At 31.5% G+C, this 24,568-nt stretch overlaps 2 protein-coding genes across 2 annotated transcripts; one reads left to right on the forward strand and one right to left on the reverse strand.

Annotated features, from left to right (window-relative positions):
* The first annotated feature begins 9,183 nt into the window (after window positions 1–9,183).
* LOC100817159 (probable inactive 2-oxoglutarate-dependent dioxygenase AOP2) lies at window positions 9,184–11,459 on the forward strand. Its single transcript, XM_003522587.5, has 3 exons — window positions 9,184–9,616; window positions 10,633–10,960; window positions 11,061–11,459. Exons 1-3 carry the CDS (start codon window positions 9,237–9,239, stop codon window positions 11,301–11,303), a joined length of 951 nt encoding a protein of 316 aa, XP_003522635.1. The 5' UTR covers window positions 9,184–9,236; the 3' UTR covers window positions 11,304–11,459.
* An 8,847-nt stretch (window positions 11,460–20,306) lies between these two features.
* LOC100790408 (probable inactive 2-oxoglutarate-dependent dioxygenase AOP2) lies at window positions 20,307–22,836 on the reverse strand. The gene is made up of 3 exons (XM_003523654.4): window positions 22,262–22,836; window positions 20,892–21,222; window positions 20,307–20,783 (listed from the first exon to the last, which is right to left on the reverse strand). The coding sequence occupies exons 1-3, from the start codon at window positions 22,636–22,638 to the stop codon at window positions 20,544–20,546; spliced, it is 948 nt and encodes a 315-aa protein (XP_003523702.1). The 5' UTR covers window positions 22,639–22,836; the 3' UTR covers window positions 20,307–20,543.
* Between the last annotated feature and the right edge of the window lie 1,732 nt (window positions 22,837–24,568).

The raw sequence follows: 24,568 nt of genomic DNA on the forward strand, positions 1-24,568 counted from the left end.
TTTGACATTTTAAAATTTTTTTATCATTAAATATATATTAAATTAAATCATATTATCTATTCAGCATTTAAAAATAAAACTAATCATCTTATGTTATGTCACTAAAATAGTGACACATAAGAGTTAACATTAAGAAAATTAATGGTAAACATCTTAATTTTATGGGTGGGACAAAAGAGGTTTTAAAACAAAAGATCAAAATTGCAGATGATAAAAAATGGAAGAACACTGTAGCTTATTCATTTTTAAACATTTACAAGACAGCATTATCAAACCTTATTTACATAATTAACCTCGTACAATGGGTGACACTTGTAAAGATCTCATTGGAATGATAATCAATACTCTCTTTAAATCCTTGCCATGCAGTTTCACGAGTCAATGACATAAGAGACATTTTTTTTCATGTCATGTTCTTCTATTTTTGAAAATACAACGATAGAAATATATTTGTTAGAAGATTATGAGAATTAATTTCGGGTATATAATATTCCTAGGAATATCATAGAAGTTACTTTCTATAATAACTACCTATTTCTATTAATTTCTATATTATTTTTTTTCTTTTACTTTTTCTAATTTTTTAATTGATTAAATTTTAATTTTTTCTACAATTGTTAAATACAAAATAAACATGTCTATGAGAAAAACATAACATTCCTGACATAATATTGGAATGTGATTGATTCTTCATTCCGTGAAACAAAATCTTGCGGTCATTCACATACTTCCCAGCAATGCTGTTAAGACAGAGAGGACCATTTCATGGTAACTTCGCCCTTTTTCTTTATTGCTTTTGAGGTTTTTATTTGTTTCTTCCGCTCTCGTTTCCACCCCAAACCAAACATTTCTATAAAAACTCGGATCCATGAAATATATCTACCAGAAAAACATATATAAAGAGTCCATGCATCGATCTGTGGCTCTGCAAAAAATTAAGGTAATCTTAAACTTACTGTTCCGTTTTCCTAATGGTTTTGTTTCTGGTTCCATGTTTCATCATGCATTTTTTTTTGGTTTCACAAAACGAGAAGAAGAATAAGGAATATCAGAAACAAAATTGGGAGCTATTGTTCCCACTGCCAGAAATTTTGAGGAATGCCCAATTCCAGAAACGACTGCCATAAAAACATATATAATATATTGATCTGTCACTATGCATGCATTAAAGGTATTCTTAAAACTTCTATTTAATGTTTTGTTTACTTAATGGATTTGCTTCTGTCTTTCTGATATACCTTCTTTTTATTTTTATTTTTTTATAAAGTATCTTTCTGATATACTGCAATAGAATTCTCTGGCCTTTTTTGTATGGAAATCCCACTTAAAATTCACGTAACTTGAATATCCTATCAGAATTATTGAAGTTTTTACGGGAAATCATTCCTATTATTGCATATCACATAAGTTAAGTATCCTATCAACCACAAGTTAAAATTTCGCATTAATGGCGGAAGAGAATGTAATAAATTTTAATTATTACTAAATTTATATGCCATGAAAATAGAAATTATATTGATAATATTATAAAAAAAAATGATGTGTTAGTATGTAGGGGTGTATCACAATTATTTAATTGACATTGATTTTTTTAAATTACAACTAATTGATACAGAGTTAGAAGACTTAATTTTATATTGTTGAATCCTAAAAAGCATTAGCCGAGGAGATTTGATATAGATATTAGTTAAACGACAATTTTAGTCATAGCATAAATATTGTTTGTTTTTGTATAATTAAAATTTAGTAAAGTCAATGTCTAAAATGAATTTTTAAGTAAATCTAGTTTTTCTTCTTATTTATTATCTTTTCAATTATGAAATTACTTCAAAAATTAATTTATTTGGATCAATTTATATTTTTTATACATTGATATCTATGAGTAAACTTTTTTAATATAAACGGTAAATCTTATATAAATTTAACAATTTAATTTCTTAAAATTTTCTAATAATATTTATAGATTTTTTTTTTTATATATTGATAACAACAACAAAAAAAAAACACGGATCACCCAACTAGTTTGAATAATGCCCGTTTGGGCAGCAGTTAGGCCTTATTTTATTTAGTAGAAGTAACCATTGTTTCTTGGTTTTTTTCCTTTCCACTCCAAACCAAGTAGGAAGAGAAACAAACACTTCTACTGGTGAAATATCTGATATAACAACATAGATTCCAATGATCTGTCACTACTCACTACGCAGTAATGTTTTTGTTCTCTAATGGATTTGTTTCTGATATATAGTTTTCAGTTACACAAGAAAACCAGGAGTATGAGAGAAGTCACTCAAGTATGGAATATCAGAATTCGGAAAGAAAAATGGAAAATATGATTTCCAATATTACTAGAAAATATGAAGAAGGCTGGCAAATATGCTTTATCTTTTATACTAAAGGTAAAATGGACAAGATCAAGTACAACCCTGAAATGCAAAATGGGGCAGTGGATGGATGGGAAGTGATTTCAGAGGTCACAACACACTGATGCACCATGGTTTTAACATGCAGTTCACAAATTAGGCAACAACATACATAGCAGTTTTTGAGTTCTCAGCAACTGCAATTTAAAACCATGGGATGCAGTCCCAATGGTTGTGAGGTCTCTGAATCCATGACCTCAATTTTAAATGAAATTATGACGGCTCTGACTCAACCAAATATTTTCATGCTTGGGATGTGGTGGAGAAAATCCCGAGGATGGTTCAGAGGGACAACCTGTTTGATATGTTTGTGATGACAACTGTGAAGAAAAAGCCTGACTTAAGAAGAATTCAAGGGGAACTTGGGAACATGCTGGGTATGCAACTCCAAGAGAAAACTCTGGAGGGAAGAGCTACCTGATTGTGCGATAGGATAAAGATGGAAGAGAAGATCCTTATCATCCTAAATGATCATTGGGGTGCAATCAACTTGGGTAAGATAGGAATACCATTTGGAAACGATCACAAAGGGTGTAAAATTTTGTTAGTATCTCATAATCAACAGGTGTTGTCCAACCAAATGAAAACCCAAATAGAAGTTTCTGTGTGAGTCTTCAGATGGCCGCAGGATAAAGAATTATTAGCATAGATGAAATCATATAGAAGAATGAATTCATGAAAAAATTAGTCACCATCCATCAAGGATATATAAAACTAGAGTGGAAAACTAGAATGGAAATTGTCTTCTTGATTAGAATTGTCTAATTCAAAACAAAACATCTATTGAATACTTTTTTTAATGGCAAGGATCACCTGGGCTGTTTTCTTTTAAATTCCAAAGTTCAAACGAGGGACTTCTTTTTATAATGGTTTTTGCATCTTGAGCAAACTTTCTTCTTAATTCCCAAGTTTGTGACAATAATCAACCATTATTTTTCTCTCAAATGTGAAATGGTTTAGCCCATTCGAAGATGGCCAAAATGTTATGGTGCTTAAAAAATATTTAATATAATGCATCAGATGTCTTTGCTGCCTAAGCCAGTTTCTTTGTTCACTAATTTTGCAATTTGATAAGGACTATCTGTTAACTGTATGATCTGGCACAATAGTCTTTTATTACCATACATTAGCTACTATTTTTTTTTCATCCTGTAAACAGTAGTGTTGCCTTGTCTTGGTTATGCTCTTCTAGACTAATATTATAGCAATAAAGTTTTTGGTTCATTAGAAAGCATGGGCTTCTTGCTTGTAGAGATGCTGATTATGGAGCTACTTGCCGAGTCGACGAGTTTAGTCAAAATATATTCTCATAATACCGTTGTAAATTATGATTGCATTTATTTCAAGCTTCTTAACAAACTGCCAATTTATCTGTCTTTGCTGGAGGGAAGTCTAGGTAGGAAAAATCAGTTATAAATTTATAAACTGCAATAAGAATCACATCCCTCAGTTTTTTTTTTTTTATTTGGTGTACAATGATGACAGTAAGATTATAACTTTAAGACCTCATGAAAACTACTCTTACCTTTTCCACTAAGTCAATCCTATTAGGTAATTAAATCCCTCCGACAGTAATGTATTTGTATATCCTAACAAATGAGAACATTGGAGCTCGTATATTAATTATTGAATTATATATATATATATATATATATATATATATATATATATATATATATATATATATATATATATATATATATATATATATTTCGTTTAACATTGGAGCTCGTATAGATACTGTTTTATTTTTCGTTTATTTGTTTTAAAGGAATTAAATTAATTTACTCGAATTATATACTATTGAAAATGGATGGTTTCTAATTTCTATTCCCAAACGAAGGCTGAGTATTCAATTCAAATCCTTTGCAGTTTCCACTCATGGCTAGAGACCTTACTATATATAATTTAGATACAAATTTCTCATCTTTGTAACTAATAATGGAATTGGAGGGTTAACAACGTGACCCAAAAAACATGAACTGCTTGAAGGCGCTGTCAGTTTCATGTAAACACCTTGGTTATTAACGTCTCGATAGCATATGCTTCACATGGTGATATTTCACTCAATATTTTTATTGGTTAGAATCCTTTGTAGGTAATTCTTTTCGAGATTTCGATAATCAATTTTGACACTGCTCAACTGCTCTTAAGATCATTGACTATCATCACAAACTAATGAAATATTTCAGTGTATTTTGTCTTTACTCACATTTTCTGAAAAACTTTCTAGAAAATCATTCATCCCATAACTACTCCAAGTCAAGTACGCTTAATTGTGCAATTCTTAAGTGAGAGACTATCGAAAAATATACGCACATTGTTGGTATATGTAATACTAATTAGTTCTTTTAAGTCATATTTAACTATATAGTTCAATACCGCACAACCTCTAGATCCTTTTTATTCCGGTGTGATTCGTTGGGTGTTACATTTCAAATACAAGTCATCAACAACTTTGTCAGTACCAACATTTTCAACCCACCATGACCCATTGTTTACTTCTGAATTAAATAGTTTTAACTCATTAGTGCTTCTGTGACCAAATTGATTTCAACATTAATTTGATCATAAATCATAAATATGTTTTTGTTTTTTTAAGACTGTAATATCTTGAGCAAATCAGAAAAAGAAAGATCTAAAAGTTGTGCATGTATATGATTGGATAGTTGATGATGACTTAAAAAAAAATAATTGATACTACCTATATCAACAAGATGCATATATTTTTTGGTAATCTATCATTTAAGAATTCCCCAATTAAACGTGTTTGACTTGAAGTAGTTATAAAATTATGATCTTTTAAAAAGTTTTTAAAAAAATGTACGAGGACAAAACAAGCTGAAAAATTTCATTAATTTATAAAAACAATCATTAATGAAAAATTTTGACTAACAAAAAAATTAAGTGAAGCATCGTTACGTGAAATACGGTAGAGTGTGAACCGAGTCAATAATTGGGGGTTACAATGTTAGCACACACCCATTTTATATCCCCGAATATGCTAAACTATATTTTCCATTTAAGTTATTCTATCATCTCTCCAAATTGAAATATGTGTCCAACTCTTGTCTTTTATTTATTTTCTTATGAAAGGCCAACCTTCTGAATTATAAACAGGAAGTGATGACAGCAAAAGGATGTGATGTATAAACCTCTGGTCCCCATTAGGAGTCTCCAACTTGGTAGAACCTCTCATGCATTTATCATATTTATCAAACAGCAATACCAGGGAAAGAGAAAGAGACATATTCTCACGACAAAGAGTATATGGTTGTGTTATTTTGGAACATTACAGGAAATGCATGCCTTTGTTGTGACCTCTCAGAGGACAAGGCAGAAAAATAACAAACAAATGCTTAAATTGTGTGACCCCAGTGCAACCTAAAGCCCTTTTTGCAACCAGACGGCAGACACCGAGTGCATCAATGTTTGTTTTTTTCCTCTCAATCTCTATCTTTATCTCTTCTAACTCAGTAATTTTCTTGGGACAACTGAAGAGCATTCACTAAAATAGGAAAGAGATACAGAAAGTTAAACTAAAACAAATCAGTTAAACCATGCTACACATTTCCAAATTTGCAGTCATATGAGATTTGATTTTTCATATTCGATCAGATTCTAAATGGTTAAGTTTGGAATTTGGATAACTAAACATGGACAAAAAAGCCTTGCTTCAATGGAATAAGAAACAGATGCGGAGAAGAAATCAAAATAAAGTGAAGTATATTTATGAAAAGAATTTCGGATTTGGCACTCAAATTTACGTGATCTTTTCCTCAACATTGGAAAGGAATGATAATTAATGTAGTCTCCATATGCATGTCACATTCTCCAAAGTCAAAAAGTGTTTCAGAATTTTAATTTTATTCTCTCATTGATGATGACTTGTCAACAACTGAATGTAGTGATATGTACTAAACTGACATGGTTGTTGGATCAGCAGCAAACTAGTTAATTGTAGCATGTGACTTTGCTGACTTGTTTTAGAGTCCCACGATCAGTACTGGCTAACAAACAGGGTGACATGAATCAATTATCTGTTTGTTTAGGAGAAAAACAAGTAGATTAAAATAAAAGATATATAAATAAAAATAAGTGAGAAATAAAGGTGTTGTTGAAAAAAATAAAGAGACAATGAGAGAGATTGAGATGAGTGGAGACATGTGAGAAATTATTTAAAAATAAGTCTCCGTTAAAAATAAGTATCAAAATGAAGTATATAAATAAAAATAATGTCTAAATCCAGTATATGAATAAGACTATGAGGGACAATCTTTACATAAAATGAAGTGAGAAAAAAACATAAGCCCATTTTATACATTTTTTTTTCGTGCACATTGTACATAATTGTGTGTGTGTTTTAACAAAAAGTTATATACCAAAATCAATTGTTTAATAAATTATTTGAATAATATATAAAATTTGATATATTTCAATTTTTTTAATCATAATTTGAATAAAAGACTAAAAAAAACTTCTAAAAGAAGTATATATATATATATATATATATATATATATATATATATATATATATCATTTTTGACTGATAAAAAATTTATACATATATATTAGATCTAAGATTTTATTTTTATACTTTATTTATTTAATTATTTAAAATATAAATAAACTATTTTAATAATTAAGAGTAATTTAGGAAATATAATTATTTTTTATATGAAATAAAAAAAGTTAAATAAATTTATCTAACATTTTTCATTAGTATAAAATTAGATATTTTAGTTAAATTTGAGTACGGTAGGAGTAATATAAAATTGTCACGGCATCACTTGTAGTTACTTTTCAAGTGCTGGGAATCGTTATCCAAAAATAAAACGCATTAAATGCAAGATTAGTGGACCCACACTAATACCATTCACTCCCTCCATTCATTTTCAAGGTTGATTTTCTAAAATTTCCGTTTTCTTTTATTTATTGTTTTCAAATTAAAAATATCATTAACTTTTGTCAGTTATACCATTATACCCAACCTAATTTTTAATTATTTTTTCACATTATCAGGAAAGTGAATTAATTATCAGTGAGTAATCGTTTAAAATCTTAGTTTGTTTTAAGTTTTTTTAAATATCTTTTTAATAAAACAATTAACTTTTTGTTTTTCTATGCGTTTATTTATTTATTTTTTCACTTAAAATGAGTAATTTCTTAAGCAAATTCTATCTCCTTCTTAAAAAATATTTTTTTAACAAATAATTCTTTTAAAATTATTTTTTAAAAAATTTAAACAAACTCACTCCTTTTCTCTAACCATTATTTTTGTGTGTGTGCAATGACCTAAGACTTTGCAAACTACACAAATCCTTTACCACTAACTCACTAGCGGGACCTCTAATTAATTGCTAAAGGATACTATTAAGAGATTTAACAACTGTTTTACGAGAAACAAAAAGTTTATTGCAATTCTTGTTTATAAAAACCTTAAATGATATTTGAAAGCAAAAACATAGAATTTTCTTTCATTAATCCTTTTTTTATTGGAGACAATCTTCTTTGAATAGAATAAAACTATTTTAATAAAACTATTTTAAGTGACAAAATTTTCTTCGTGAATATTTAATACAACAATATATTTATGATTTGAACTCGAAAATTTTAATTAAACAAATAATTAATCTCATGTTAATTAATTCAAGTTGTTTAGTGGTTTCTTTCGGCAATATGCTTAATATGACATTATTTTTCATGACTGTTGATATATAATAAAATTCTCTAAATGCTTCATGTCAAGTTATTCTAAAAGAAAATAGTTTTTTAAAATTGTTCCTAGTATTTAATTAATTGTCAGAAATCAAATGCATGTAAAACCCAAGACTGTATACATGTAAGATTGATTTAGTTTTCGTCTAAAGAAATTTAATTAATTGCCGGATATCAAATGCATAAAATCCAAGACAAGTTAGAAGAACGATGCAACTAATTTTGACTTCAGCTTGTTCATATATATCTGGTATCAGCTGTACATTGACAATGTATACACACATAACCCATTTCTAACTAAAAAAGGAACTACAGATGTGCAACGCCTCTCTCATCTTTTAATGCAACCTTCTAGATAGAATAGTGTTTGTTATACATTTTACTTTCACCATCTTTTTATATCACTTTTCATACTATAATATTCTTTAATAATGTCTAAGATTCATTTTAAATATTTCTTTTTGCGGTGGTCGATGTACATAAACAAAAATGAATTCACTTACGTAAACATGAAATAAAATTTCCTCAAATCAAGTTTTCTTTGATAAGTGAAGCTACAAACAACTTGTTTTCACATTTATATGGGGGCTCCTTCTCAATATTATTTCCCATAATATATGGCTTTCGTTTCCTCCTGTTTTAATAAATATATTTATTGTTTAAATATGTTTAAGATCTTTAATAGATAATTAAATTTTGTTATGTGTTTCTAATTAATTTTTATTTTGTTTTGAGTCTTATTAAAAATTTTATTTTGAGTTTGCACTATTATTAGTTAACTAAAGATGTGTCACCTTATAAATTAATATTTTTAATATTATCAAAAATCGTGATGATGTCACGTCATCACTTAATTAATGACATTAATTCAAAACAAACATTTAAATATATCAAGATCTCAAAATAATAATAAAAAAATAATAAGGACTCAAAATAAAATTCATACATTTATCGGGAACTTTAAAGATATTTAAACCTATATTTTTTTATTTATTTTTGTTTTCCTTTCTTTTCATTCTTTACTGTTGTATGGCCAAAACTCTCTCTATATAGAGGAACTTTGTGTAAGAATAATCCACAGCTAGAGAGAAGAGGGAAATGGAGAGTGAGAGTGAGATTATGATGATTCCATGTTTTGATTTTGGCAAGGCATTAGAAGAAGGGAGTGAGGAGTGGAAAGAAATGAGCAAGAAAGTGAGAGAAGCATGTGAGAGTCACGGTTGCTTCCTCTTGGTTTGTGATCATGAGATAATTCCCAAGGGTGTACATGAACAGTTTTTCAGTAACATGGAAGCATTGTTTGATTTGCCTGAAGAAACAAAGATGAAGCACATTAGTCCAAAGCCTTATAGCAGCTACAATGGGAAGAGCCCTGTCATTCCCCTCAGTGAAACCTTTGGAATCGATGATGTTCCACTCTCTGCTTCGGCTGAGGCCTTCACTTACCTCATGTGGCCTCAAGGAAACCCATCTTTCTGGTACTCATTAATTCTTTCTTTCTATTACTACTTAATACTTTTTGTATAAGAGGCTTGGTATACTAGCTTGTGTTTGTTACTCTCTTAAATAGTATGAACATGCTATTTAATAGATTAATTGGCCATGGTATTGTGCTTGATTGTGATTTGACATCCTGGATTTCAATTACAATATGCATGGCATTATTGGCAGCCACCAAACTCATCATACCAGCGGATCGGATATGATATTTATTAGGGGCTTTTAACTATCTCCATTTCAATTTAAGAATAACAAATAAATATATTGAAATCAAATTCTAAATTAAAATTGAACATGTATACAGCCATTTGCTAGAACTTAACTCTACAGCAGAAAAAAAAAATAGAGTAACTTTCCCCTTGTTCAAGAATAACAGATTAATTTAATTTTGTTATAAATTAAGGCACATGTAACTGCTACTTTCAACAAATTTCCTTTATTGATTGTTGGTTATTAAATATTTATTGCTTGTCGGTGTTCATAATAAAATATATGATATGTTTAACCAATAAATATTTTATAATTCATGAAAGCAACGACACATTGGAAAGTAGTAATGTTTAAAGGGTTAAAATTCAATGTGGCATCCTCGCCGGAAGATCGGTAAATTGAAGAATTAAGAATCAGTCTCATGTCGATAGTAAGCGTAACAGATTCTTCTTTTCCGGAAGATGTTAGAATATACTAAAGTTTAAAAGAGGCAACGTCAAAAGTTGTGAATTGTTATATAAGCAATTTTAGAGGAAACATGTTTTTAGAGGAAGACTCTAGCCTTGATTTTAGTACTTCTCTTAATTGATATGAATCACGAAATCTATGAATTATGACTTATTTTGAATCTCTTTAATGCAGTCCTTTTTAAATCAATACCTTGAATTTGAATGAGTTAAAAAAATTGTGGTAGCTAGAGAAAAATAACTACAACTAATTAACTAAGTACATGTATTTTTCTTTGGTTCTCTTTTGAATTATTTTCTTTGTAAATGACATGCAGTGAGACACTAAAGATCATGAGCTTAAAGATGCTAGAATTAAGTTCCCTCGTTTTGAAAATGATAGTGGGGGGTTATGGCATTCAACAACATTACGTAGATGTTGAAAAGATGAAGAGCTCTAGCAATTCACGATTGATAAAGTACAAAGTTCCGGAAAATAATAATGACTCCAAGACTGCCCTGTTGCCTCACACTGACAAAAATGCCTTAACCATATTGTGCCAAAACGAAGTCCAAGGGCTCCAAGTATTATCCAAAACAGGCAATTGGATTGAATTGAAGATACCCCAAAATGGCTTTGTGGTCATTGTTGGTGATATACTAAAGGTATATGTAAAATAATTACTGCACTTAACTATAATGAATTGAAAGTAATTATTGTAACATATTTATTAAATAATTCTAATTATATTGCATAAATCAATAGGCGTGGAGCAATGGGAGGCTTCATGCAGCTACACACAGAGTGGTGATGAATGGAAACAAAGAGAGATATTCATTTGGCCTTTTTGCAATGCCAATGGAAGAGATGGACATTGAGGTGCCCCTTGAGTTGGTGGATGAGAAAATTCATCCCCTTCGTTATCATCCATTCAAATATGGAGAGTACACCTCTTACTTCGTTTCAAATCTCAAAGAAAATGCTCTTGAAGTGTTTGCAGGTCTTTGAAAGCTCTTTATGTATGATACAAGCTGTTTATAAATAAGTACAGGAGCAAGGCAAAATTTACAAGACATTGCTATAGATAGAATTCCTTTTATGTAATGCACAATAATTAGACACTGCACCGACTTTTTTCATTAATAAAATTCTCCGTTTGTATTATACATGTTTATTTGTGTCACTCTGGTTAGTTGCATATTATTCATATTTTATTTAATTTTCATCTTTAATAAAATTTCGTACCCCATTGTCCAGAGGCTCCTCGCTATGCGAAGGTATGGGGGAGGGATGTTGTACGCAGCCTTACCCTTGCATATGCAAAGAGACTGTTTTCGGATTCGAATCCATGACCAACAAGTCACCAAGGCACAACTTTACCGCTCTCATTTTCATCTTTAATATTTAGATAAAAATAAATTAAGATAATTTTAATTAAGTTGCAAGTGCATCTTATGAAGTTGTCATCTTCAATATATACCATTCTAATATTTATGCAATACGTATAATGATAGAAAAAACTAGTCATATTAAATAATAGTTGTTGATATAGTATCAATCCTTAATTAAATAGAGCATTACAAAATAAAAAGTAAAATATGATAACAATTCTGTCAAGATAAAAATGTATATATAAGTAAAATACTAAAGTTGAACACACTTTGACAATATTCCAAATCAATTTCAAAAAAGATTCACGCATACTTGGAACATTATGTTCTTTTTTAATCTTTACACTTTTTGTACTCAAATAAATACTAAAAAGTAATTTCCAAATTATCGGATGGCCTCTTTCGAGATACCTTATTTAATGGAGTTTGCTTTACATTTCCAGAGTCTAAGTCCTAAAATGAGATGAAAAAATGTTAATTTTTTTTATGATTTTTCATATGTCACCCTATGATTTCTGTTTCATCTCGTTCATATCCTTTAAATTTCTTTTCCTAAACATTAACAAATTCATAGAATGCACAATATCAGAGCAGTTGCTTAACCATACTATCTTTTATTATAATTTCGTCACAGATAAATGACTATATTTAAACCAAATTGAATAACTATATATTTTTTTCTGACTAACACGTGGAACCTGAAAAAGGGATGAGAATAAATGAAGTTGTGATAAAAGAAAATACTTGCTTGTTAAAAAAAATTTAACAGATTCATCCCGAATTAATTAATTCGACGATCATTATTAAAGCGCAAATAATATGACAGAAAAAGATTTGCACTTTAACAAAAAAAGTTGTATATTTATTTGTATAACTACAATAGAAAATAGAAGTGTTTTGAACTAAACCTCAAATTGGTTTTAATCCTAATGAAGGCCGCGGGTTGAAGTACTATAATCTAGACACCCAAATTTCACATCTTTGTGGCTAATAAGGAATTGGAGGGTAATTAACAATGTGTCCCAAAAAACTTGAAATGCTATATAAGGGGCTGTCGGTTTCAAATACGTACAAATCATCAACAACTAACTTACCAATACCAACATTTTCAACCCACCATTTACTTAGTGGCCAAATTTCAACATTAATTTGATGATAAATATGCTATTGTTTCTTTACACGACCGGCACACAATGTTATGTTAGCACACAACTATTTTGTTTCCCCGAATATGATAAACTAAAGTTATTAAATCTCCTGGGTACTGCCACGGTTTTAGATTATATAATATTTTAAAGAAAAAAAATTATTCTAATATATATGTCGGCTTACAAAATTAATGGTGCATTATTTTTTTTAAATTACCCTCAATCAATACTTAGTGACAATAATATATAAAAACAATAAATAAGTCATTAATTAAAAAGATAAAAAAGTATATTAAAAAATTATTTAATGTTTTTTTATGAAACTCAACAAATTAATTACGTTTTTTTATATCTATTTTAAAACCTTAAACATTATATAAATTGGAATGGAGAGAGTAATATTGAATTTTGGAATATATGTATCCAACTCTTGTCTTTTAATATTTATTTTCTTTCTGCAATCCCTATAGGCTAAGAGCTTCATCAACATCACCCAACAGATACTACAACCTAATTTGTAAATACCAACCTTTCTGAATTATATATATACAAGAAGTGATGACAGCTAAAGGATGTGATGTATAAACCTCTAGTCCCCATATGAGGAGTTTTCAACTTTAGTAGAATCTCTAGTGCATTTTATCATATTTATCAAATAGCAAAAGCCACTAGGGAAAGAGAAAACAGACATATTCTCACTACAAAAAGCATATGGTTGTATTATCTTGGAACACACATGGCTTTGTTATGACCTCCCTGGAGGACAAGGAAAAAACACAACAAACAAAGTGCTTAAATTGTGTGATCCGTGTTCAACCTATTGTCGTTTTTGCAACTAGACAGCCGTTGCATCAATGTCAGTTTTTTTCCTTCTCAATCTCTATCTTTTCTAACTTAGTAATTGTCTTAGGCGAAGAAATTAACCACGATCACTTCATTCAAATGGAAAAGAGGTTGAGAAAGATAAACAAAAACATATATATTAGTTAAACCAATTCTACACATTTCCATACGTCACACCAATTTGCAGTTATATGTACAATTAATATTCCTCCTTTGATCTACACGGAACCTGAATTTTCATTTTCGATCGGATTCTAAATGTTTTAAGTTTGGAGTTTTGACGACTAAACAGGGACAAATAATGCCTTGCTTCAATCGAATAAGAAGCAAGAGAGAAGAAATAAAAATAAGATGATGTATGGACAGAATTTTTCAGATTTGGCACTCGAATATACGTGATCTTTCTCAACATTGGAAAAAGGAATAATAAATGTAATCTACATATATATGCATGTCACATTCTCAAGAGTCAAAATGTTTCAGAAATAATTAATTTTAATCTCTCTAATACTACCATTTTTTTTTATCAAGTTTTACTAATTACACCTTCTTAATGGGTAGGCTTAGCATAGTTTGTGAGTCAATGGCTAATCGAAGACAGGTTAGAAGAACGATGGAACTAATTTTGACTTCAACTTGCTCATATCTGGTGTGAGCTGTACATTGGCAAAGCATATACACATGATTTATATGTACAACGCCTCTCTTCTCTTTAATTAACGCAAACCTTCTCCCGCAAGCACACCCAATACCAATAGCACCTTTCTATATAGAATAGTGTTTGCTATACGTGGCTTTTATCATTTTTTAATTTATATATCACTTTCATATTTTATTTTTTTCAGATCCTAATTTTGTCCTGCCCCAAAAAAAAGAAAGAAAGAAAAAAGAAAACATGAAAAAAAGAAAAGGAACGATAAAAAAAGAAAAGAAAAAGAAAAGAAAGAAAACAAAAAAATAGAAAAAAAACATAAGAAAAAAGGAATTGTGTGACCTATTGGATCAAGAGAAGAGCACTCCATAAAAAAGGAAAGAAAGAAAGTCTATGCAATTAATGCATAGAGTAGCACGAATTTTGAGAATGAAAGATCAACAGAAGGGCGACACATGACGCCTTTATCAGAGAAGGGAGATGGGTCTCCAGATATCCCTCATTCCCTTCAGTGTCTTTCTTTCTCGTTATTTTCTTCTTTCCCTTCGCTTTCGCTTTCCCTTTTCCTCTTCTTCTTCTCTCGTTTGTTATGGATGTTTAGGAAACAGAGTAAATCCTAGGAATCTATGCAATGATTCAAAGAATTAGAGTGAAATTGTCCAGGAATTCCTATGGGAAGAAAGGAATCCAAGTTAAATATTATTGATTATAGAATCAATTACAATGAGGAGGATTCAAGAATATAGTTTTTTACAATAGTTGCGTAACTTGACTAACAAATTACCATTTATAGCAAGTAACTAATTAACTAACAACTAATTATAGAATTCAGTTACAACTTTTAGTTACAACTACCAAGGCTATATTAGTAATAACATAAGTAATTGCATTTCTCTAACATAGCCCTCCCCTTACAAAATTCTTGTCCTCAAGAATCGAACTGTGGAAACCTCCTCTTCAAGTCATAATAGAACTCCCAAGTTGCATCATATGGAAGTTGATGTTTCCATTGAATTAAGACTTTTGTGACAGCTTGTCCCCTTCTTTTGGCTGTCATTCGATCCAGTATTGCTGCTGGTTCTTTAGGCCCTGTAGCTTCAGGAATAAAATCAGGCAGTGTTAGAGAATGAATAAATTGACCAATATGCTTCTTAAGTTGTGAAACATGAAAGACATTGTGAATTTTTGTATGATCAAGCAACTTCAATTCATAGGCAACAACTCCAATTCTACTAATCACGGGATATGGCCCAAAGTATTTAGGTGCTAGCTTCTTATTAGCTCTCGCAGCAATGGGCACTTGCTTATAGGCCTGCAATTTGACATAAACCAAGTCTCCAATAGAAAATTGCCTGTCGGACCTGTGCTTATCAGCCACCTGTTTCATCCTATTATGTGCTCTTTGGAGATGAAATTTTAAAACCTTCAACATCTCCTTTCTTTTTGCCAAATTGCGATCTACCAATTTTACCTTTGATTCACCAGGCAAATAAGGTAGATGAATAGGAGGGGGCTGACCATATACTACTTCATATGGTGTAGTCTGAATAGCTGAGTGGAAAGTGGTACTGTACCACCACTTTGCCAAAGGTAACCACTTAGGCCATTGTTGAGGAGAATCAACACACATACACCTTAAATAGGTTTCTAAACACCTATTGACTACCTCAGTTTGTCCATCCGTCTGAGGGTGATAGGCACTAAGTAGTTGCAATTGTACACCCTAGAATGCCATTAATTCCTGCCAGAATTTCCTGAGGAAGATTGAATCCCTGTCACTTGTTATAGAGGATGGAAAACCATGTAGCTTGAAAACATGATCCATAAAAGCTTGAGCTACTGTGCTGGCAGTATATGGATGTGATAAAGGAATAAATGTGTAGCTATACTTAAACGATCCACCACCACAAAGATAGCTTGTTTGCCATTCGAAAGGGGTAGACCCTTTTAAAGTCCATTGATATATGCTGCCACACATGATTCGGCACAGGCAATGATTGCAGCAACCCTGGATAAGTAGCATGATCATACTTACACAGTTGACAGGTGGCATACTGCTACACAAATTGTTTGACATCCAAGGTCAAACCCTTCCAATATAGAACAACCTGGATTCTTTTACAAGTTGTAGTTCTGCCTGAGTGACCTCCTGGTGCAGAATTATGAAACCAATGTAGTAATTCTTGTCTAAGTTGGAGATCTTTTCCTACCACCAATCTACCCTTCCTCCTCAATTGACCATTAAGCCAAGTGTAATGCTTATGAGAGCTGTTATTTTCTTTCAATGCTGCAATGATGGTTGCCAATGAAGCATCAGAAACCCAAGTGCTTTAAATCCTGTCCAATACATCTGTTTGAATTGTTTGGACCCTTAGTGCTTTGCATTCAGTATCCTTCAACCTTGACAAGGCATCAACTGCAACATTCTCCTTGCCTTGCTTATACTCAATGGAGAATTTAAACTTCATGAGTTTGACCAACCATTTCTGCTGAAATGTAGTAGTCAATATGTGTTCCAGCATATATTTGAGGCTCCTGTGGTCAGTTCTAATAACAAATGGCCTACTTAAGAGATAGTGTCGCCACTTTTGGACAGCAAACACTACTGCCAGTAGCTCTTTTTCGTAAGTGGAGAGGGCTTGCTGCTGCTGATTCAGCATCCTACTGATAAAGGCAATGGGATGATGTTGCTGCATTAACACAACACCTATGCCTTGACCAGAAGCATCAACTTCAATGACAAAAATCTGTGTGAAATTAGGCATAGCCAAGGCAGGTGCAGAGGTGAGGGACTCTTTGAGTTGTTGAAAGGCTATTTTGGCTACTGGAGTCCACTAAAACTTGTCCTTTTTTAGCATTTCAGTCAATGGTCTGGCCATAGTACCATAGTTCCTCACAAATCTTCTATAGTAACCTGCCAAGCCTAGAAACCCTCTAAGTTGCTTAAGAGTAGCAGGCATAGGCCAATTTTGGACTGCCACTATTTTGGCAGGGTTTGTTGAAACCTCTTCAGTAGATATGACATGCCCTAAGTACTCCACCTGAGGCATACCAAAGTAACATTTGGATTGTTTGGCAAACAACTGATTTGATCTCATTACTACAAAAACCTTGTGTAAGTGTTGTAAGTGCTCATCCAAGGATTGACTATAGATGAGGATGTCATAAAAAAAGACTAGCACAAACTTCCTCAAGAACTCTTGGAAGATAGTGTTCATCAGGTTTTGAAATGTAGCAGGGGCATTGGTGAGGCCAAATGGCATGACCAAGTATTCAAAATGACCATTGTGAGTTCTGAATGTTGTCTTGTAAATATCAGCAGTATGCATTTTAACTTGGTGGTGCCCTGCCCTAAGATCAATCTTGGAAAAGATAGTAGATTCATGAAACTCATCCATGAGGTCTTCTACTAAAGGAATTGGAAATCGACCCTTGATAGTATTCTTGTTCAAGTCCCTGTAGTTAACACACAACCTCCAAGTGCCATTTTTTTTCCCAACCAACACTACTAGACTAGCATAAGGGCTGTTGCTAGTTTGAATGATTCCTAAGTCCAACATCTCATGGATTATCTTATCAATGATATCCTTTTGTTGCTTGGCTTACCTATAAGGTCTTTTGTTGACTTGTTCAGCAGATTGCAAGAGAGGGATTATGTGATCATGCTCACCTCTACTTGGTGGTAGTTGTGTAGGTGTCACAAATACATCTGCATATTGGCATAGAATCTGTTCAATAGTAGTGGGAATGTCCACCTTAGTGGCATGAGTTGTTAATGCCTGCAATACTCCACCTTCCATCCCTACTGGGATCATAGACAAGTGCACACTATTGTTCACTATTTTGTCAAGAGTTTAGCTCTTGATTGATTTATAGCTGCTTGGATTAGAACCTCTTAATACATGTCTTCTACCCTGAACCATAAATTCCATATTCAACTCGGTGAAATTCCAAGTGATTTCCCATAATGTGATCAACCATTCAATACCCAACACTATATCACAACATCCTAGGGGAATCAGCATGACATCTGAAGTGAAAGTGGTATGCTGAATTACCCAAGTAAAATTTCGTACAACTGAAGATATTTGCACTTTTGTGCCATCTGCCACTGTGACTACTAGAAGTTTAAGATCTTCAATCTTGCACCTAATTCTTGCAGCTACATGGACATCCAAGAAGTTATGAGTGCTGCCATTATCAATAAGTATGTGCAGAGGCTTTTTATTGTATCTCCATGTGACACGCATGGTTTTAAAATTTGGAACCCCTATCAAGGCATTGACAAAGATTTGTGCCTCCTCAAACTGTGTTGCAGCCCCCTCGCATGGTTTTCTATCTCAACAATGTCCTCCTCTATGTCATCAACCTCCATGAGGTGAATTTGTAGTTTCTTGTGTGTCAAGCCATGCTCCACAGAAAATGGCTTATCACAGAAATAACACAACCCTTTGGCCCTTCTTTCACTCATGAATGCTGGTGTCAAATTCTTGGTCAGTCTTGGTTTGGTTTTCATGGACTCTGGTTCAGTTACTGTTGGTGGTTTTTGATTGGGACTGCAGGTTTGTTCTTGCTAGGCAGTGTGGCTGCAGTACCTTGCATAATCGCTGATTCATACAATTTGGCTAGGTTATTTGCACCTCAGTTTTCAACCCTCCCAAGAAACAACTTAAGGAGTAGTTTACTGGTAAATACAATCGTGTCATGATGGCGTCAAATTGCTCATGGTACTCACTAATGGTACCCTTCTCTCTCAAATTCATTAGCTTAACCATGGGATCATCACAAGCATTCCCAAATCTTTCAGTCAAGAATTGAACATATTCTTCCCAACTAGGGAGGTGTTGAGACCAAAGAATTTTCCTAGATGCATGATGCCATTTAAGGGCTTTGCCTTCCAAATGCATGATGGCTAACTTGGTTTTAACTTCTGGAGGGGTTTCATCCATCAAGAAGTAAGTTTCACATTGGTATAGCCATTCTTTCACATTATCCCCATTAAATCTAGGAAACTCAATTCTTGATAACCTAGTATAGCCAGCATAATGTGTAAATCGATCACATGAGGCCCCATCATCCTCACTTGGATTGATCATGGTGAACAACAAAGGACTCGAGGAACAATAGAGGCAATTATGTGTCTTTACAAATTTTTAAAGATTTCTTAATGTAATATTATACATTTGTAATTATAAATTTTTCTTATAATATGAAATGCAATATAAAAATTTAATTTATGATATAATTATTGTACTCACAAATTTATGTTTATAAGTATTGTCCACTCAATATAAATTTTTTGGATGTATAATTGACAATGATGATGACATTGATGACCATGGTGGTAGCAGTGGTAACGGCCATATGATGGTAGAAAGGTTGGTAACCAATCGTCATAGAGGTGGTCATAACAATGGTGACAAAGACAATCATGTCGATGATGATGATGTTAATGACAACAATAATAATGATGATTATATTAGGTTAACGATAATTTTAAAGAAAAAACAACGTAATAATTGAGATATCATAGGACATGTTAATTGAGATATTTTAAAAAATTGAGAGTTAAATGTTTTAAGAATTCAATGGTCATGTACTCACAATATAAAACACTCTTACATGGTTGTCCAATCATAATTTACTGTTGATATGACTTTTAAAATGAGATCATAAAAATGATATATATATATATATATATATTATGAATTGTGATTGAATGACAATGTAAAATTTTGTAAATGACTGTATAATTTTTTCTCATGTTTTAATTTTAATTGTTAAGTATTTAAATATAAGTATTCCATTTTCATTTATCGGTTGTAATTAGTCATTCCAATAATAGACGCTCCCCCTGCCACACACACATTACTTAATTAGCAATATAATCTTGATATCTGTCATAATTTTTTTTTTTATCTTGATACCAACTAAATGTAAAATAAAAAATGTAATAACTAATTGATAAATTGAATGGTGATAACCAAGTCCCTGCTAATAATTACTTCATTCGTTCTAAAATAATGGTCTTTTCAAGTTTTATTACACAGATTAAGAATCGCACTCAATTGATCATAATTTTAGACAAAAATTCCATTATTTCTTTAACTATTGTGTAATAATAATAATAATAATAGAAGTTCTATATCAATCTCTTATATATTTTGCCTTACATATGTACTTATTTATAAATTGCATGTGTATCATAAATCATTCAAAGACATGCAAACACTTCAAGAGCTTCTCTGGGATTTGAAACAAAGTAGTTGAAGTACTCTCCATAATTGAATGGGCGATAACGAAGGGGATGAATTTGGTCATCGACTAACTCAGGGGGCACCTCAATGTCCATCTCTTCCTTTGGCATTGCAAAAAGCCCAAACGAGTACCTCTCGTTGCCTCCGCTCAATGCCACTCTGTGTGTGACTGCATGAAGCCTCCCATTGCTCCATGCCTGTTGATTCATGCAACATGATTGTAATTATTGTACTAATATTCTACAAGAATTTCAATTTATTGTAATTAAGTAGCCGCTAGCTAGGAGGTATTATTTTATATATACCTTTAGTATATCACCAACAATGACCACAAAGCCATCTTGGGGTATCTCCAATTCAATCCATTTTCCTATTTTGGATAACACCTGGAGCCCCTGGACTTTATGTTGGCATAAAATGGTTATGGCACTATTGTCAGTGTGAGGCGGCAGGGCAGTCTCTAAGTCATTGTTGCTTTCAGGAACTTTGTACTTGATCAATCGTGAATAGCTAGAACTCTTCATGTTTTTAACATCCAATATGTAATGTTGGGGAAGGTCATAACCCTCCACAATCATTTTCATGACGATGAAACTTAATTCTAACATCTTTAAGCTCATCGTCTTCAGTGTCTCACTGCATGTCATTGTGGTGTGGCCGTCCACAAAGAAAATTATTCAAAACAAAAAATTCCAAATAAATCATAATTCATAGGTTTCATCATTCAAATCAATTAAGTGCTAAAATCATAATTCTTGTTTCCTATCAAATTACTGATATAACAATTCAACTTTTCACCTTGTCTCTTTTAAACTTTAATTTAACCCCTACTGAGGAAAACAAATCTGAAACAAAAATTGATTCTTAATTCTTCAATTTAACAAATTTTCGGTAAGGATGCTAAATTGAATTTGAACTCTTTAAAAAATTATTGTAACATTTTTTTAAAGTGTTGTTACTTTGATGAATTATGAAACATCTAATGGTTATTAATTATATGATATTTATTATAAACACTGTCAATCAATAAATATTTAATAACTAATTAATAAAAATATTTTAAATGAATCCGTTATTCTTTAAGAAGGATAATTTTACACTAATTTTTCTGCCTGTGAAGTTAATCTCTCTATATATATAATTTTAATTCAGAATTCCTACTTCAATATTTAAAGAATGTTATATATATATATATATATATATATATATATTGCATGGTGTAGATTATAAATATCTTTTTCAAGAACTAAGAAGTAATTCTACCTGTTCACGTGAGTTCACGCGAGAATATTCACATGTACAGTATATAATCAATAATTCTAAATATATTTAATGCTAGTGAGATCTATTCAATAATTAGTGCTTAGAATTTAGTCTCTTTTTTCCAAGTCAATGCTTAGAAATTAATCTTGCATACCAAGACTAAAAAACAAACAAAAATGTAACAACTAATTCTTAAATTGGATGGAGATAATCAAGCCCCTAATAGTATGATATCTACAGGTATACATGATGAGTTTGGTGTGGCTCTGCTATATTTATATGGTGACTGAAATCCAGGATTTCAAGTCACAATCAACGAAATACCCTGGCATATAATATACAACTAATTAACAACACAAGCTAGTGCATATGTAACCTAATATACAAAGTAGTAATAGGAAGAATTAAGTACCAGAAATGTGGGTTTCCTTGAGGCCACATGAGGTTTGATAAGGCCTCAGCCGTAGCTGAGAAAGGAGCATCATCGACCCCAAAGCTTTCACAGAGGGGAATGATAGAGTTCTTGCCAATGTAGCCCCTATAAGGCTTTTGACATATGTGTTGCTGCTTTGTTTCTTCAGGCAAATCAAACAATTCTTTCATACCATCAAACATCTCTTCACGTACACTCTCAGGGATGATCTCATCACACATCAAGAGGAAGTAGCCATGACTCTCACATGCTTCTCTCACTTTCTTGCTCATCTCTTTCCATTCCTCACTGCCTTCTTCTAATGCCTTGCAAAAATCAAAACATGGGATCATCGTCACCTCACTCTCACTTTCCATATTCCCTCTCTCTCCAGCTGCGGATTGTTCTTACACAAAATGGCGCTATATATAGAGAGTTGGTCGTACAATTCAACAGTATAGCTAGCCCTAAGGAAAAGAAAAGAAACAAAAGTAAAATATATTAAGACAGAAGGAAATTAAAGGCATATATATCATGGAAGTAATGTTGAGATGAGCTCCACATGCATAATTAAGTATTTTTTTTTTTTGTTTTAAGTCTTCAGTCATTAGGGAAAAGAAATTCTGACCAATCTAAAATTTGATGGATAAATAAAGTCTGGTCATTAAAAATCAAACTCATATATTGTTCAAAGGATTCAATTTTATCTTTCACATATTAATCAATCACTTTTGTTTAATTATTTGATTTGATTGTCACATGCAAACTTATAAATGTCAAAACTACCTACATATTTAAACATTTATTTGATTAATGGACAGTATTTGTAACTTCCTTTTAAAAGAAAAACGGAATCTTGATTTAAGGATATTTTATTTCACGTTTTATTAAGTCCCAATTTTTTTTTTATGGGTATCGATAGACTGCAAAAAATATTGAAAACTGAATATTAATATTACACAAAAGTTATGTATAAATTTAAGAGATATTATAATATGAAAAGCGAAACCAGATTATAATACCAATGTTAATTTCATATATAGCTTGTCGAAAAAACCAAACCTTTAGAAATACTTGAGGTTCTGTCAGCAGAGGCAAGACCTTTATTATACTTGGTAGTCAAACAAATATGAAAGTGATATAAAGAGACGGTGAAAGTAATGTGACAAACACTACTACTATTCTATACAGTGAGAAGGTTGCAACCGGCGAATAAGTTGTTGCTATGAGTAATATTTGATTCAATCCTTTGAGTAAGGTTTTAGATTCGAATATTAGAAATTGAAAAAAAATATAATTAGAAGAAAAAAATTCCACTAAAAATAATTAGCTATATTTTTAAATGAAAATAATCATGTGTGAGAATGTTTCATTAAAAAAAAGTAGTGAGAAGGTTGCATTAAAAACACTATTCTATATAGAAAGGAGCTTGCTTGTGAGAAGGATGCATTAAAGATGAAAGAGGCGTTGTACATTCTGCTTTTTCCGTTAGAAATGGGTTATGTGTGTATGCATTGTCATTGTACAGCTCATACCAGATACGAGCAAGCTGAAGTCAAAATTAGCTGCATGTTCTTATAACTTGTTTTGATTATATATGCATTTGGTCTCATCAATATTTTAATTATGAAATTTTGGTAAACTCATTTCTTGATTTCCTATTTTAATAACAGAAATAATCTACATATTGTCACGTTAGTACTTTACTTTCTCACGTTATTATTTCCACAAATAATTAGTGTACTTTAATATTGTTTCAAACTTACTCTTTCTCACTTAAATTTACTTTTTATTTATTTAAGTTAATTATGCATATTAAATATTTTCTTATTTAAATTTTTACTTAAAAATACCTATACATTTTATCCCGTAAAATATAGTGTCACATTACCATTTAACGTGTAACGATAATGACCAAAATTATTGACGAATCAAAACATAAAATACGAAGATCGGTCACTTCTTTATTTAAGGACCAAAAGTAAAAATATGAAAAAATTTAAGGATCAAAATTATAATCATTCCTTCTCTTTCTTATCTCTCTTTCACACATTCACTCCACTGTTAGTGTGGGAAAGGTATGCATATCTCCGATAATGAGAAAGGGTTTATGCACCGTCAAATTTTTTTACTTTTCAATTAAATGTTCAAATTTTTTCTTTTTTCTCTTTTTATTTTAATATTTCTCTCTCTTCGTTTCCCAAGTTACCTTCTATTCACTTTGGTGTTGGACTGTGGCTCCCACCATTTTCCCTTCCCATTGTACATTCTTCATCTTCTTGCTGCATGTTGTCTCCCGCGGCCCCG

This window comes from Glycine max, chromosome 4 (assembly GCF_000004515.6).
Source record: "Glycine max cultivar Williams 82 chromosome 4, Glycine_max_v4.0, whole genome shotgun sequence".
Taxonomy (NCBI): Eukaryota; Viridiplantae; Streptophyta; class Magnoliopsida; order Fabales; family Fabaceae; genus Glycine; species Glycine max.

Bases quoted from the DNA above. Each gene is read 5' to 3' on its own strand.
- LOC100817159 (XM_003522587.5), top strand. From the start codon at position 9,237: ATGGAGAGTGAGAGTGAGATTATGATGATTCCATGTTTTGATTTTGGC. The intron at 9,617-10,632 runs GTACTCATTAAT...AATGACATGCAG, and splicing joins CAAGGAAACCCATCTTTCTG to TGAGACACTAAAGATCATGA. The intron at 10,961-11,060 runs GTATATGTAAAA...ATAAATCAATAG, and splicing joins TTGTTGGTGATATACTAAAG to GCGTGGAGCAATGGGAGGCT.
- LOC100790408 (XM_003523654.4), bottom strand. From the start codon at position 22,638: ATGGAAAGTGAGAGTGAGGTGACGATGATCCCATGTTTTGATTTTTGC. The intron at 21,223-22,261 runs GTACTTAATTCT...AATGACATGCAG, and splicing joins CAAGGAAACCCACATTTCTG to TGAGACACTGAAGACGATGA. The intron at 20,784-20,891 runs GTATATATAAAA...ATGAATCAACAG, and splicing joins TTGTTGGTGATATACTAAAG to GCATGGAGCAATGGGAGGCT.